The sequence below is a fragment of the Onychomys torridus genome, chromosome 10 (assembly GCF_903995425.1).
Source record: "Onychomys torridus chromosome 10, mOncTor1.1, whole genome shotgun sequence".
In the NCBI taxonomy this organism is placed as follows: domain Eukaryota; kingdom Metazoa; phylum Chordata; class Mammalia; order Rodentia; family Cricetidae; genus Onychomys; species Onychomys torridus.
Window position 1 is genome coordinate 57009400 of NC_050452.1, and position 15837 is coordinate 57025236.

Genomic DNA, 15837 nt, shown 5'->3' on the forward strand with positions numbered 1-15837 from the left:
TTTTAACTTATTTGCAAATAAATTATTATATCTGCCCCAGTGTGTGCAAGTTCACAGACAGTTAAGGTTTGGCTCTGTCTTGAGAAAACCACGTGCCAGGCAATGTGGCAATCTTTCTGTCTGTATGCTATTGGTAAATGTCTAAAAGTGAGTGATTCCTAACCATGGAGAAGGAGGGAATGTGGAGCACAGTGCACTGGGGTTGTAGAAGCTCACTTGCCGTTTCTGACCAGTGGTCCTTTGTTCTACAGTACCTGGTATGTAAACGGAAGCTGGAGAGCAAGAAGGAGGCCCTGCTGATCCTCTCCAAGGAGCTGGGCACCTGCCAACAAGAGAGGGACCAGTACAAACTCATGGCCAACCAGCTGCGAGAACGACATCAGTCTCTGAAGAAGAAGTATCGAGAGCTGATTGTAAGTCTCACACTGGAGAGGCAGCTGGTCCCCTCTCTAAAGATGGGGAAAAGGGATGTGATGATGTGCTCTCTTCAAAAGTGACCCCTTTTCAACAGTTCACCAGGGAGCCAGGTATACGCCTGTAACCCTAGCTTGGGAGGTGGAGTCAGGGGGATCAGGAATTCAAGGCCTTCCTTGGCTACATAGTGGGTCAGAGGCTTGATAACCTGTCACAAGCAAGCAAGCAAGCAAGCAAGCAAGCAAGCAAAAAACCCAAATCAAACCAAACCAAAGTTTAAAAGTAGAAGTGTACATACCACATGTTTCCTCTATAACCCGCTCCATATGCGTGCACTTCCAGGCTGCTGGATCTAAAATACTCACATCCACATGTGTTTACTGTGGCTGTTTCCCTATTAGTTTGTTGATATGAACTTTCCTTGAGATTTTAAAGAGTGTTATTATCTTAAATCTGTGCTAATACAGAGAGGCTGCCAGCTGCACATGGCTGTCCAACTTAACTAAGTTAATTGGCATTAAAGAAAATGAGAAACCCAGTTCCCCATGGCCCTGTCACATTCCATGGGCTCAAACCCCACAAGTGTCGGATGGCTGTGGTATGATGAGGGTGGAGAGCTCCCACGGTGGCTGCTGTTCTTTTCCGCCTCATCATGGAGTTCTGCTGGACAGCATGTGCCAATGCTGTCTAAAATATGCTCTCTTTACCCAGCACTTTACAGTGAGGGCTCCCTAGACCTTATACCCAGGCTGAAGTCACCTATGTTAGTCAGGGTTCTGCAGAGGAACAGAACTTATAGAATGAATACACATATACATACACATACTCACACCCACCCACACACATACAGAGAAAGAAAGTATGTGTTTGTGAGTGTGTGTGTGTGTGTGTGTGTGTGTGTGTGTGTGTGTGTGACAGACAGAGAGAGAAAGAGAGAGAGGGAGAGGGAGAGGGAGAGGAGAGGGAGAGGGAGAGAGGGAGAGGGAGAGAGGGAGAGAGGAGGTTCATTAGAGTGGCTTACAGGCTGTGGTCCAGCTAGTCCAACAATGTCTGTCTACCAAGGGAAGGTCCATGAATCCAGTAGTCATTCAGTCCACACAGCTGGATGTCTCGGAATCCCAAAGAAGTAGGCTCCAACACCAGTGAAGGAGTGGACTTGGCAGTGGGAGTGAGAACATGAATAAGCAGGCAAAGAGAGAGCAAGCTTCCTTCTTCCAAGTTCTTTATTTAGGTTGCCAACTGAAGGTGCGGTCCAGATTAAAGGTGCATCTTCTCGCCTTAAAGATCTGGATAAGGAGTGGGTCTTCTCATGTCAAATAATTTTAAAAGAAAAAAACGACCCCTCCCATGTGTGCCTAGCTATTGGGTTTTAGTTACTTCCAGATGTAGTCAAGTTGACAACAAGGACAACCATCACATCACCTCTGGAGCCTTGGCATAGTCCTCATTGTAGGGACACATCCGTTATAGTTATGACCTCCCCTTGTTCTTGGTGATTCAGTTTTCTTTTGGGTTCTTATGGATTTTTTGAAGGATGTGAATTAGACAGAAGTAGAGGAGCAATGCAGCTTCACACCCCAGCTTCCTTCTCCTGTCAATGTGAACCCTCTCCTCTGTCAACACACTGTTGCATTGTCCCAGACTGGTCTAGAACTCATTATGTGGTTCATACTGTCCTTCAACCTGTGGTCTTCTTATGTTCATTTCCCAAGTCCTGGGATTGCAGGTATGCGCCCAGTGTCTACTAAGTGTAGGCTCTATTGTTAACATTTCATCATTTGCCTGGGATCACTGAACTGTCCTGAAGTAGAAATAGAAATATTCTTCAAGTTCAGAAAACTTGGGTAGATAAGGGACTGGTGTCTTTGCAAGAGAACTCACTTATGGTGGCACATACCTGTAATCCCAGCACTTGGCAGGCTGAAGTGGGAGAATGGGAAGTTTGGGCCAACCTGGGCTACACAGAGTCTTGTTAAAACTGTAATAATAATAAAAGGGTGCTCATTTGGTGAGCATTTGTTTGTTCTCTTGAGATAGTTATGTTCCCAAAGGCAAAAACTGGGAGAAGGACTCAACTTTTATAAGTCAAAATTCCCAGTAGAACTAAAGATTCACAGTAGTATTTATCTGAGCAAGTCAGATTTCTCTCCCTTGATTATTCTGCCCATAAGTAATATGCAGGTGTGTATGCATATGTGCATATAATGTGTGTGTTTGTGTATGTGCATGTGTGCATTTATGAGTGTGTATGTGTGTTAGAATATATGTCCCTGTGTGTTCTTGTGCATGTGTGTTTACATGTATGTGTATGTGTGTAAATGTATGTGTGTTTTCATGTGTGTGCCTATGTGTGTGTGCGCCTGTGTGTATATGTGTGCATGTTTATGTGTATATGTGTGTTTGTGCATGTGTGTACATGTGACATGTGTGCATATGCAACATGTTTATGCATGTATACCTGTGTGTATATGTATGCATTTGTATGTGTGTACATGTGTATTTGTACACATGTGTGCCTGTATATGTATGTATGAATTCCTGTATATGTACATATGGATGCATGTTTATGTATGTATACATGTGTGTGCACATGTGCATGTGTGTGCATGTGTTTATCTGTGTTCATGTCAGTCACTATTCTTTTTATTCTATTTCAAAGAACTTCAACCAAATGAAACACTAACTATTTTAGTTTATGTTCTGCTCAAAAGTAATTTTGACCCATCTAGATTTCTCTTTTAGAAGCGTCATTTTGGAAAGTACATGTTTGGTCTTGATTGGAGCCAATTCTCTGGGATCCCCTATCAAGTGGTAGTTATTTTTTAAAGAGTTGCCGACCCTGCCTCCTCACCTTACTAGCTGCACGGCTGATGGGGATTGGTCTGAATTTAGAGTCACAGTTTGGTCCAACTGAGGGTTGAGATTCTGTGGTGAGTTTGGGTTTATTCTTAGGAAGTGAAATTTCGTATTTGTTTCCTCGCAGGACGGAGATCCATCTCTTCCCCCTGAAAAGAGGAAGCAGGTAAGGTTTCTTCTGGGCAACTCTCACATTGGGGTGACTGTTACCTTGACACAGTTCTAAGAATTGGGAATCCCCAGCTGTCTAGAGAAAACTTCCTGGAACCTTGTAAGATGCTGGGGGATGTGGCTGTAAGAGGGACACTGAGCACAGAGGGTCACCGAGCACAGAGGGTCACCAAGCACAGAGGGGTACTGAGCACAGAGGGGTACTGGGCACAGAGGGGTACTGAGCACAGAGAGACACTGAGCACAGAGGGACACTGAGCACAGAGGGACACTGAGCACAGAGGGGTACTGAGCACAGAGGGGTACTGAGCACAGAGGGTCACCGAGCACAGAGGGGTACTGAGCACAGAGGGGTACTGAGCACAGAGGGGTACTGAGCACAGAGGGACACTGAGCACAGAGGGGTACTGAGCACCGCCCAACAAGGTGTGGGAGACACCAGCTGACTGAACCCGAGGCCTCTGGGGAATTCCCTCGGGAGGCTGGGACCTGGGTGCTCAGTGGAGGAGGCTGCTGCTCTGCCGTTGCGCTCTTCCCCTTCAGACTTTTAAACGTGTCTTCTGTTAAAGCTCCCAAGCTGTCTTCTTAGTTTTCTCTGCTCGGCAGCCAGCCCTGTTTAGTGGTCAGCCCCCTTTCTTACTTCCTCGCGTATCACGTGACTGTTCCCGAACATCCCGCTTTGCTCCATGTTGCTTCCGGTAACAGGTCTGCGACTGTCCTACCCGATTCTAATTGTTCGGCCTTGCTGTGCTTTTCATGTCTGTTGGTCCGTCCTTTTGCCTGAGTTCCTTCTGCTCACGTTTCACATTTTCTTTCCTTCCTTCCTTCCTTCCTTCCTTCCTTCCTTCCTTCCTTCCTTCCTTCCTTCCTTCCTTCCCTCCTTCCTTCCTTTCTTTCTTTCTTTCTTTCTTTCTTTCTTTTTTAGATAAAACTGAGAAATGTTTTATCAAGCCTTCTTGTTCTCACACAGATCCTATTGGAAATTTGTGAAAATTGTTTCATTAAACTGCTGAAAGTGAGCTTCTAAATTTGCTAGATGACAAAAAAAGGGTATCTCAATTTAATTTCTTTACAAATTCTTTTTAAAATGCTGGTTAACAGTAAATTGATTAAATCTGTTAATTTATGGATTAATTTGAACTCACTCCTCGTGTGTGAAAAACAGCGATCTTTTCCCCAAGACAGCTTTCTTAGACTCCCCTTCACTCTGTAATTTTTCTGATTTGCCTCAGACTGTGTGTTAGAGGTTTTATGTGCCCCCATGGTGGTGATGTTAATGGTGGTACGTCCTGTTATGGCAGGCCCCTTCACTAGAGCAGAACTTCAGACTGGTGGGTATAGACCAAGATACGGCAAGCATCTGTCCTCAGCTATAAGAGTTACCCCAACGTCCTGTGTTCAGAGCTGACGGGTGTTGGGGAACACAGTTGATTGTTAATGCACAAGGTATTGCATATAAAATGTATAGGTTCAAGATCTTGAGATATCTGATGCTGGCGAACAGTGTCAAACACACACACACACACACACACACACACACACACACACAGACACACACACCCTTTTATCTTTAAATAGCACCGCGGTCCACATCCACCTGTCCAGGCGCTCCCTCGCATACTCCTTCCCGCTCTATGTGACTAGCTTATAATGCTCCATGTTTGATCTAAAGTCTAATTTTTCTGGGTGGCTAATTGATGTTTTTTTCTAAACAAAATTACATGGGAGTTTATCATTACTGTTTAAAAACTGGAATCCTTAATCTCGGCTTGCTGGGTGTTTTCGATAGCTGCCGGTAGTCATCTTCCCTGTGATTTCAGAGTTTGTTAGTATTCATGAAGGAGGCTTCCAGTTCTAAGTGCATTCGAATTCTGTGACTTTATAATGACACATTTACATTGACTGAAGAGAATCCGATGAATTCCAGTAAGTCTGTCGAGCCGCATCCTTACCGTTCTAAAAATACAAGTTCAAGGTGCCAAACGCAAGCACGGTAGTTTTTAATATGGGTGCTCAGTCCCCAACCCTTTGGGAATTAACATGATGCTGAAGCTTGGGCTGAGCATCCTTTCTGCCTGGCTTGGAAGTCACTGACTAGCCCCAGGAGATACAGGATGGGGTGCAAGTAAGAGAATTCTGAACTGTGCCCCTGGTCAAGGATGTGATAGCCTTGTGGAACCAGAGGCTCTGAGACGGTGTAGGCTGAGGGCTGTGTGGTCAGGAGTCTCCCGAGGTTGCCTTTTTCTCTCCTCTGAGGCATCTTTAGCAAGTACAAAGGCAGGGTACCCAGGTAGACTTGAAGTCAGACAGCCAGTGAATACTTACTTAGGATAAAAATCCATGCCACACAATGTTGCAGATGCACATACCAAAGTGTAAGTCATCGTTTACCTGGAGTTCAAACTCAGCTTACCTGAGAACTCCATTTTTGTGGCAACTGTCAAGGCCATTTCCTCTTGTGGTCAGCTTCCTTCTATGGCTGTATCTCCTGAGCAGGAGGGACAGGATGCCCAAAGGTCGAGCTCTTTCCTTTAGGTCGGCCCATGAAGGTTATGTTCCCATTCTTGGTCTAAAGCCTGAGGGTTATTACAATCTTGGCCTGGGTTGGTCATCTGGGATGGAAGAGCCATTAGCGGTCAGCAATGATGTGCTCCAGATGCATTGCCTCACAAAGGCACCTCTAGCTACCTCATCATTCTCCTCCATAAGACAGGATAAATATGATGCCCATTGTGTGGAGTGTCCACAGCAGGACAGATGATATGGTGCAAGCAGAGTGCTCAGCTCAGAGCCTGGCACAGGTGAGCTTTAGTGAAGGTCTCTCCTTCCCCTGCTTCTCCTCTCCCTCTTTCTGCTTTTTCTTCTCTTCTCCCTCCTCCTCTTTTTCCTTCTGTACCTCTTCTGTTTTTCTCTCTTCCTCCTCTCTTTAAATAAAAGTCATTCTCTCCTAGGATGCTACCTGTCCATGGCTCCTAGCTCTCTATAGAACATGATGTCCTTCTTGGGAACCTTTTGATTACACTTGGAGTTCAAAGTTGCTTTGGCTGAAGAAATGGTTCCTGGTTTATAGGATCCTCATCAGAATTATTCATCCAGTCCTCATGGGAGACAAAAATACAGCTGGCCTGGGGACTAGGGAGACCAGCTTGAGTGGCCCCAGATCTGTCTTCCAGGTCAACTCTCTTGTTTATCATCCTTTCTCTTAGTGGCCCTGCTTTCTCCTCAGAGTAGGAAATGTGGCCACTAATGACATTGGAACTATGGATCCCACCTCTTTAGCCTTGATAAAAAGGCAGTTTCCTGGGTCTCAGGGAAGAGTATAGGGCAGGATTAGGTTAGGGCCCATTTCAGGGTTAGACAGACTGGGTTAGGCTTTCTACAGAGGTGAGGTGGCTCCCACTGAGCCCATGAGATGGATGTTGGTATACAGTGTCATGGTCACCTGCTTTATGGACCTTATTGAAATGATCTAGGAGTAACATATATTAAACATAGCCAACCTTACTGTTCGCCCATTCTCACTGTTTTGGGCCCTGTGGGTGACCTCATTAATTCCTGCCCAGTCAAGTGACGCAGGTCACAGTTACAGTCAGCAATGTCTGATCAGGGTGGAACTGGAAGCTTATGGAGGTTCAGGAAGTTACACATACATGGGATGTAGATGTCATGTGACTAGCTGGTGAGGAAGTAGAGCTTGAGCTCCACCATGCATTCCAGCTGCCGGTGCTGCCTTCTGGGTCTCAGGAAGACCTTAGTGAGCACTTCGTACGTGCCCAGTGCTTCTTTTGACAGGAAGGATTTGGGGTGAAAGAGCCAGAGCTAAGCCCTTGAGTTTGTTGAACTTAGTGCTTGCCAAGTGAACTTGTCAAAGCCACCACTCCTTAATCTCACCTCTTGTCCTGGCGTCAGCCCCTCACTTCCCAAAGTATCTTGGCATGAATGACCAACAATGCAGTCATTAGTAATTCTAATGGTGATACTGTGAATAAGCCGGTAAACAAAGTCATTAACTATAGGATGGTAGACAGTAATTGTGCAAAGGAGAGAAAACTGTGGCAGAAAGGTGTGTTCTGGCTGAGTAAATTGGGGCAATAGTCTTAGCATTAGGAAGAAGCCTCTTTCCCCATATTTAAAATATTTGTTCCTATTCTTAGACCAGTGAATAGGTTTGACTGGTCTTTTTTTTTTTTCCCCTTGCTCAACTTTTATTATTATTATTATTATTATTATTATTATTATTATTATATTTGTGTTTTAATTTTATACATCAGCCATGGGTTCCCCTGTCCTCCCCCCTCCCGCCCCCACCCCCAGCCCCACCTTCCCCCCATCTTCACCCCTCCATTCCCATCTCCTCCAGGGCCAAGACTCCCCTGGGGATTCAATTCAACCTGGTGGATTCAGTACAGGCAGGTCCAGTCCCCTCCTTCCAGGCTGAGCAAAGTGTCCCTGTGTAAGCCCAAGGTTCCAAACAGCCAGCTCATGCACTAAGGACAGGTCCTGGTCCCACAGCCTGGGTGCCTCCCAAACAGTTCAAGCTATTCAATTTTCACATTTATCCAGAGGGCCTGATACAGCTGGGGGCTCCACAGCCTTTGGTTCATAATTCATGTGCTTCCATTAGTTTGGCTATTTGTCCCTGTGCCTCTCCAATCTTGGTCTCAACAATTCACACTCTTACAGTCCCTCCTCTTTCTTGACAATTCTCAGCCAGGCCCCAGGTGGAGCTCCAGGAGTCCAATTGACTGGTCTTTTTAAAGTGTCCTATATCAAACCATTCAGAATGGGGAAGAACATGTAGTTGCTTTTTAGACCCTGGTTCCAAGGAGATTTTCCATTTAGCCCCAAACAGATAGTACATGTGTTTGTAAGAGGAGGCATGCTCATTTTCTTAAATGCTTCATGAACAGGAAGTGGGGGGGGCACACTCCTGACATGGTACCATCTAGCCTGCATAGCAAATTGATCCCAGATGTGAGCCAGAAGGTGTAGTATTTACCCCTCCAGCCACAAAGTGAACACACCTGGCAAGAACAGATAGCACTGAACCAGACCCAACCGCCAAGTTAACAGGTAACATGGAGGTCACAAGATGTGCACACTGCAAAAGAAGAGGCCCAATTTGGTTCTTGCTATCCCATGGTCCTTGTGTCTGCATTGGCCATCTCTGACTTGGAAGAACTTCTCTAAGCCCCTGCCTATTCATTTCTTGGAAGAGAGATGCTGTGACCATACCTCGTCATACCTTCTCCATTTTTTCATTCCTTAGAACCAGTGCATCTCATCCTTTTGGTAATCAGATATCTATAAACATGTCCAAAGCCATGGGCCCTCACTCTAGAAGAAGCCCATGTACTTGTCACAAAAACTTACCTACCATTTCACAGAGTCATAGATCCTCTGCAGCCTACCTGTGGGTCCTTGGCATTCCACAGGCTGCATGTTAGGAGTTGTAAATGTATTGGGGGTTCTCCTCGTAATTTGATAGAAAATAGTAATATGTCCTCAGTTGTTGTAGTGCTGTGTGTTTTCTAAGAGACCATAGAGATGTTCATGTTGATATGTGTAATAAGTCCTGCTATGACCTCAGGTCATGTTGGTGAGGTGCAACTTTCATAAAGGAAATGTTGTGGGCTTAGATGATATTTCCCAGTCCAGTGAATTCAAGTATAATCTTTTGCTCATTGACTGGCTGACCCTAGGCAAGCTGAATAACCTCTCTGAGCCTCCATTGCTTCCTCATCAAAATGGAGTTACTAATGAGACATATTCATGAAGTTTTTTGAGCAACTTCTGTAGGAAGGCGTCTAATGTGCTGTATTAGTCAGGGTTCTCCATAGGAACAGAATATATCGAATGAATCTATATATTAATAATTTATAATCAAAATACTTGGGAGTTATTCTGGGAGCCACTACCAAGCAGAAACAAAATCACAATGTCCCAGATCAGGCATATATATATATGATTTATTAGATTGGCTTACAGGCTGTGGCCCAGCTAGTCTAACAATGGCTGTCTACCAATGGAAAGTCCAAGAATCCACGAGGCTGGATGTCTCAGCTGGTCTTCAATTGTATGCTGGAATCCCAAAGTAGGCTGTAATGCTAGAGAAGGAAATAACTTGCCAGCAAGAGCAAGGGCAAGCTTCCTTCTTCCAAGTCTTTTATATAGGCTGCTAGCAGAGGGTGTGGCCCAGATAAGAGGTGGACCTTCCTACCTCAAATAATCCTTAGTAAAGGTGGGTCTTCTCACGTCAAATGATAGAATGAAGAAAAATCCCTTATGGGTTTTCCCAGCCACTTGAGGTTTAGTCAATTCCAGATGTGGTCAAGTTGGCAACCAAGAATAACTACTCCATGTGCTTTGCCTAGTAGTTGGTGATTGCTTGGTGAATGCCAAGTCTTGCATAATTTTCTTGGGATTATCCAAGGCCACACAGCAGAGTCACAGAGCAAGCCTAGATTCTAGATGACTCTGTATGTGGTGATGATTTGGTTCAGGGTTTTGGTTCTACATTTTGTTTGTAGACTGCTTGAGTAAGTCAGCACCATTAGCCCATCCCATTTTGGAAGTCCTGTTCAGAGCCCTCTGCCAAGCAGTGGTGGAGAACCAGAAGTGGAGGTAGGGTTTTTACACTACGCTGTTGTGGAGAATCCACCAGAGGATGCTTGGACATGGGTTTAAGCCAATAGAAAGTCTGTAGTATCTGACTGGAGATGATACTGGGTGTTTGAGAATCTCAGTCCCAAGCCTCTTTTAGAGTGAATGTTTAAGCACAAAAACAATATCCTGGGTTGACTGGCTTCAGGCAGTAAGAACAGTTAGCCAAAAACAGAACTACAAAGCAAGGTTAGTACATTTAGAGACTTTCCCAGAGCTATGGACTTTGATGGATTAGGTCTTTGTTCTTGTTTTGGCAGGTGGTACTGTCTACATGCTGAGTTTTATGGTCTGAATGGTAGTTCCATTATGGCGTCAGTTGTGCCAAGGTTTGGGAACCTGTTACATAAGCTAGTCTTCTTTCTGGTGGCCACCAGCCACTGACCATAATTTTGTCTGTCTTCTTTTCCTTCTTTCGTAATCTCCTTAAAACACAGACTTGAACTTCATGCTTGTAAATTCTAGGAATATAGTTGTCATGCCTTCCTTTTGGACCTTGGAATTCTTTTTCAAACAACTCAATTTCCAGTGGCAAATCACCCGTTAAAGAAGCTGTGAAGAAACCAAGACAAGAGCGATTGCACTAATAGCTTCTCGTGGGATGGTGAAATGAAAACATCTTTGCATTACTCCAGGCAGAACTGTACACAGTGCGCCCCTTTGCACTGCGTGGAGAGATCATGGGAAGATCTCAAACGACCCTTTAAATATTTTTCTTTTGCTAAACAAGCACTTCCCATGAAGGAGACAAAGGGGAATTGAGATGATCTTGGGTTAATCTTCTTAGGTGATGGGATTTCTTTTTGGTCACGGCGGCACACTCCTCTTCCCCAAACTCCTCCTTGAACAGATAGTCAAACACATCTTTAATATCTTTGTCTTTGGTTGTTTGATTTCAAGCACAAGTACCCTGGGAGGCATCTCCCCTGGCCCACCAGGGAGCCTTGGCTTTCTTGCCTCTAAAAAGGAATGGCTTATTTATACAGTGACATGTGCAAGATGTGCAAGATGACAGCTCTGGAGAACACGGAGTGTAGAGTGGCCCTGTGCAGGAAAGGAGGGGGGCTTTTATCTCAGCAAAGGCTTCTTGGTCAAGCTTACTTTAGTCCCCAGGGCCCACAATTCAGAATGACTTTGTACATGAATCCTGGTTTGATGCACGGAACCTAAAACTTCCTTCAAAGACTTCAAGGGCTTTGAGGTGTTCTTTCTGAACACTTTGAAAGGAGTGACTTAACAGTTGCACTAGGGACGCTAGGAGGCAACCCAGGTCCAGCTGCTCCGGGCCCTCCCCACCAGGACTGCTGCGGCTCCATCCTGGCTATCACAGCCTGCAAATTCTCCTAACTTGATTTGACGTGGAGTGTGGGTGTGCCCCTGATTCATAGGCTCACTCTAAAGCACGTGGGAGTTAGTTACTCTGGGAGCCACTAGCAAGCAGAAGCAAAGTCATAATGGCTTAGATCAGGCAAATATTTAGTTAAGCTGTGCCTTCCCTGAAGTCACTCAACAGGTTCGCCTTGAAAGACGTTCATCTGTGAGGGTGGTGGAGACTGAGGTAGGGGGAGCCTGCTGCGCTGCCCTGAATATGGATAGTATGCACACACTCTCTGTAGCTGGTGTTTATAAGTAAGGGTGCTGCCTGAGTGGTGGAGGTTATTGCTCTGGCAGTCTCTATAAGCAGGGGCCTTTTGCTAAGCAAGTTTTGCTCAATTACTGTGAACATAGGCGCTACCGCTGGACCAAGACAGCATCGTGGACACTGCAATTAAATTTGCCATCCATTATAGACCTTAAGAACACTGTATGTATATTTTTAAAATGTGTTTTTGCTTTATCTTGTACTATGCCCCACAGAAGCTGTGGATTCCAGAGGCCCAGGATTTAAAGTTTTCAGTGCAATGCAACTCCACAGTGTTCTCTGAGTCTGGTCTCCACTCTTTCTCTCCTTTCTTGAGAAAGTCAAGGATTTGCTTCTCTCATCTTATTTTCATTTTGTTTTTGATTTCCTCTTCTGACAGGTCTGTAAATTGAGATGTATGTTATAAGGCTTCCTAGTATACATCACTTATTTAATGTATCGTGTGTGTGTGTGTGTGTGTGTGTGTGTGTGTGTGTGTGTGCACATATGAGTGTGGGTACCTGAGGAGGCAAGAGGTGTTGATTCCTCCTGAAGCTGGTGTTGCAGGCAGTTATGAGTTCCTTGATATGGGTACTGAGAACTGAACTCAGGTCCTCTGGAAGGACAATACACAGTCATAACTGCTAAGACTCAGGCTAAGATTGAGTCATCTCTCCAGCCCAAGCCCTATCATTTTATATCATGATGTCGACTAACCTTTCCATGGCTTGATGACTAAGACGATGTGTATCTAATAGATTCCAGAAGACTTGCAGAAGGGAGAATAAGCTTTCCCAGTGAGAATTCCTACCAAAAGGTGGCCATGAGGTTTGGGTGAGAGGTGCTGGCTCCATGATGTCTTCATATTAGCCATCAAATGGTGTGACAATTGCCCTGAGCAGAACATTCCCAGGGCATACTGTTCTCACATTAGGCTTGGGGAGATGCTCAGGTACACAGTTGTCTTAGTTGGGGTTTCTATTGCTGTGATAAAACACTATGACCAAAAGCTACTTTGAGGGAAAGGGTTTATTTCACCTTACAGTGTACAAGTTCATCATCAAGGAAAGTCAGGGTAGGGACTCAAGGCAGGAACCTGAAGGTAGTAACTGATGCAGAGGCCATGGAGGAGACCTACTTCCTTGCTGGCTTAGCTTGTGCTTGCCTTCTTATAGCCAAGACTACCAGCCCAGGGATGGCACTAACCACAATGAACTGGGCCCCCCTACATCAATCATCATTCAAGAAAATGCACCCCAGACTTGCCCACAGACCAGTCCTAGAGAGGCGGGTTTTTTTCTCAACTAAGATTCTTCCTTCTCAGGTGACCCTAGCTTGTGTCAGGTTGGCATTAAAAGTTAGCCAGTACAGTGTGCATCATCCATGCCTTGTCCATCCATCCTGTGCTGGTCCCTGAGCTTCCCCTTGTTAAAGGAAACGGTCTCCAGAATGGAGTGTGCCAGTAGCCTTTGAGCCTCACCTCTCCCTACTTGTTACTAAGGTTATATGTCATGTGTATGTTTGCGTCTACGTGTGAATGGGCATGTGTGTAAGGGTATTCATGGGATAAGAAAGGTATGTCTGAGCGCCTGGAGCTGGTGATATAAGCAGTTGAAAGCTATGGATCTTTGGAAGAGCAGCAAGTGCTCCTAATCAAAAAGCCATCTCATCACCCTCTGTTCCTATTTGATTCTATCAACTCTCTCTTCCCTCCTCCATCACAATTACAATTTTTTATTATATCTTATTTACTTATCTCTGTGTGTGCATGTGTGCCACAGCACACATGTGGAGGTCAAAGGACAGCTTTGCGGAGAGTTAGCTCTTTCCTTTCACCACGTGGGTCCCAGGGATTGAACTCATGTGAGTCTCAGCAGGCACTTTCCCTGGTTGAGCCAGCTCACTGGTACGCAGTCACAACTTTAGTAGACAAACTCCCAGACCGCTAGAGTGACTTAAGGGTAAGTAGTCTATATCTTGCCCACTGTATTCAGCATGCTGAATAGGATTCTATTACCAAGGAGAATATGCCAGCCTTTTCCAGCTTGAGCTGAATGTTTAAAAGCGGCTTCTTTGCATATCTTTTTGAGCTTTTCTCCTGGGCCACCACCTGCCCTGGAGATGGAAAGAAGCACCCTCCCAGGCCTGTCTCCTTTCCCTCGGAAATGCTAGCTCATTGCAACACTCTCCCTGACATTTCCTTCACAAAGTGCTATTCCAAACTGATGGGCACGGAGTCCTTCTCAATAACAGGAAGACAAAGCACTCTGCAGAGCGGATAACTTATAAGCAGGCACCACCTGCTCGCTTGATGGATTGTTAGAGCAAGTGAGTGAGTCATGGGTGTTATTTTTGGTCAGGAGAATTGTGTGAACTTTGCTCCTCTATTCCAAGCTCTTGAAAATGTGCCCCCCCGACCCCCACCCCTCTGCTTTAAGGTGTTTCTCGAGGAATTGGGTACCCTAGCAGAATAGTCATTTTTCTGGTTTTTAGTTAGTGTTTCAGAGTTGAGAAGGTGGAAGGCTTGAATAGAGAAGGACTGCGTGCTGACAACCTTACCTGATAAGTATAGAATAAAATTATAGCCACTTGCTTTAAGGCAAGGGTGCCCCTCCCTTCTACTGCTACTCCTGAGGTCAAGTTCAAGGCTGGGGTAGATGTACTGTGAACTCACAGTCCCAAAGGTATTGTGGTTCCAATGGACCACCACCATGGCATTGTGGGTGATGGTGGGATGCCGGGCTATTGTGGTTGCATTCTTTTCAGTGGGGCTACAGACTAAAATAAGGTTTGATGACCATGGCTCTGGTTCTCTGAATGCCTTCCCTGTTGCAGCCCAAGCCTCTACCCTAGTGTTCTTGGAGGTCGTAGGTGTTTATCCTGGGTTTCTGTCCTGCTCTATGTCCAAATGTCCAGGAGCACCAGGGTCAGCACTTATTAGAGTGGGGCCCTATGTCTGGAGTCATGCTGCATCCTAATTGTTCCTGGTTTGTGACAAGACAGACAGGGAAATTGGGAGCAGGCTTTCAGAGGCTTTTTAGAGCCATCTTATGGGCATGGCTTTGAAACACAGGGTTTATTAAATTTATTTTCCTAGTAATTCATGTTGGCTGCATCTCACAAAAGCATTCATTGATCAGGGATGGACTGAGGAATGCTGCTCTCTTGAGTTTGCTAATTCAGTGACAGTGGTCCTTGACTCTCAGGGTCTCCCCTCCCCACCAGGGGATCAAGCCATTGTTGATTGATTAAAAAGGGAAGTTTGAGGGTGTGGCCATATTTGTGCTTTGGTTTCCTTGTAAGTTTTGATTGCTGCTCATGGAAAGGTGCAGGCTGCCATGGCTCCTCCCCTGAGACCATCCTTCCTGCCTGGTACCTGTCCTTCCATCTGGGAGGATGCTGCTGCTAACTCCCTAAGAACCATGAGCTAGCTAACGTCAGGGAACTTTCTGAAGTTCAGTGGGAGCAAGGCACAGGGAAGGAACCGGGAAATGTCAATCAAGAACATCTTTTCCTTTCCCTACCTGGACCCTGCTGTGGATATCTCTCTATAGAACAGGCTCTGCCTCCCGAGTGCTGGGATTAAAGGTGTGCACCACCACCACCCAGCTCCTGCCTCTGCCTCCTTCAGCAAATCCTACCAGTGTGCGCCACCACCACTGGCTGTAGCCCAGGCCTCTAACTACAGGACCCAGCCTGTCCTGCGCCTTTGAACTGCTCCCTCTCCTCCTCCTCCAAAAGAACTCTGAGATGTGAGGCAAGGAATGCCCCTTTCCTGCCTGGATCCTTGCCCCCAGGGTACCCACAAGGCCTACCACCTCCTCTGCACAGTCTGTTTCCTGTACTTCATTTTCCCCAGAAGCATAATACCTAACCTAGTGAGCCACTCTCCTGTACCGTGTCATATAGCGTGTAATCAGTTACATGTGAGTTCACGAGAGCACAGAGTTTTATCTGATTTGATCATTGCTGCATCCCTAGACCTAAGACAGTGCCCAGCACAAAGCAAATGCCCAATAATCATTTGTGTAAATAAATGAGTAAACAGTGAAAAATATAGGTACAGAATCATAAAGAACCAGCTATGGCCAAAGAGGGACCTGCTGTATCTC

At 45.5% G+C, this 15837-nt stretch overlaps 1 protein-coding gene across 2 annotated transcripts in view; it reads left to right on the top strand.

The window, feature by feature from the left end:
- Positions 1-15837, top strand: part of Ccdc149 (coiled-coil domain containing 149) — a 90298-nt gene that overhangs the window by 27672 nt on the left and 46789 nt on the right. For both annotated transcript variants that reach the window (XM_036200501.1, XM_036200502.1), the window contains exons 2-3: positions 252-413; positions 3398-3436. In XM_036200501.1, the coding sequence (XP_036056394.1) occupies positions 252-413; positions 3398-3436 (201 nt within the window). The remainder of the gene's footprint in view (positions 1-251; positions 414-3397; positions 3437-15837) is intronic.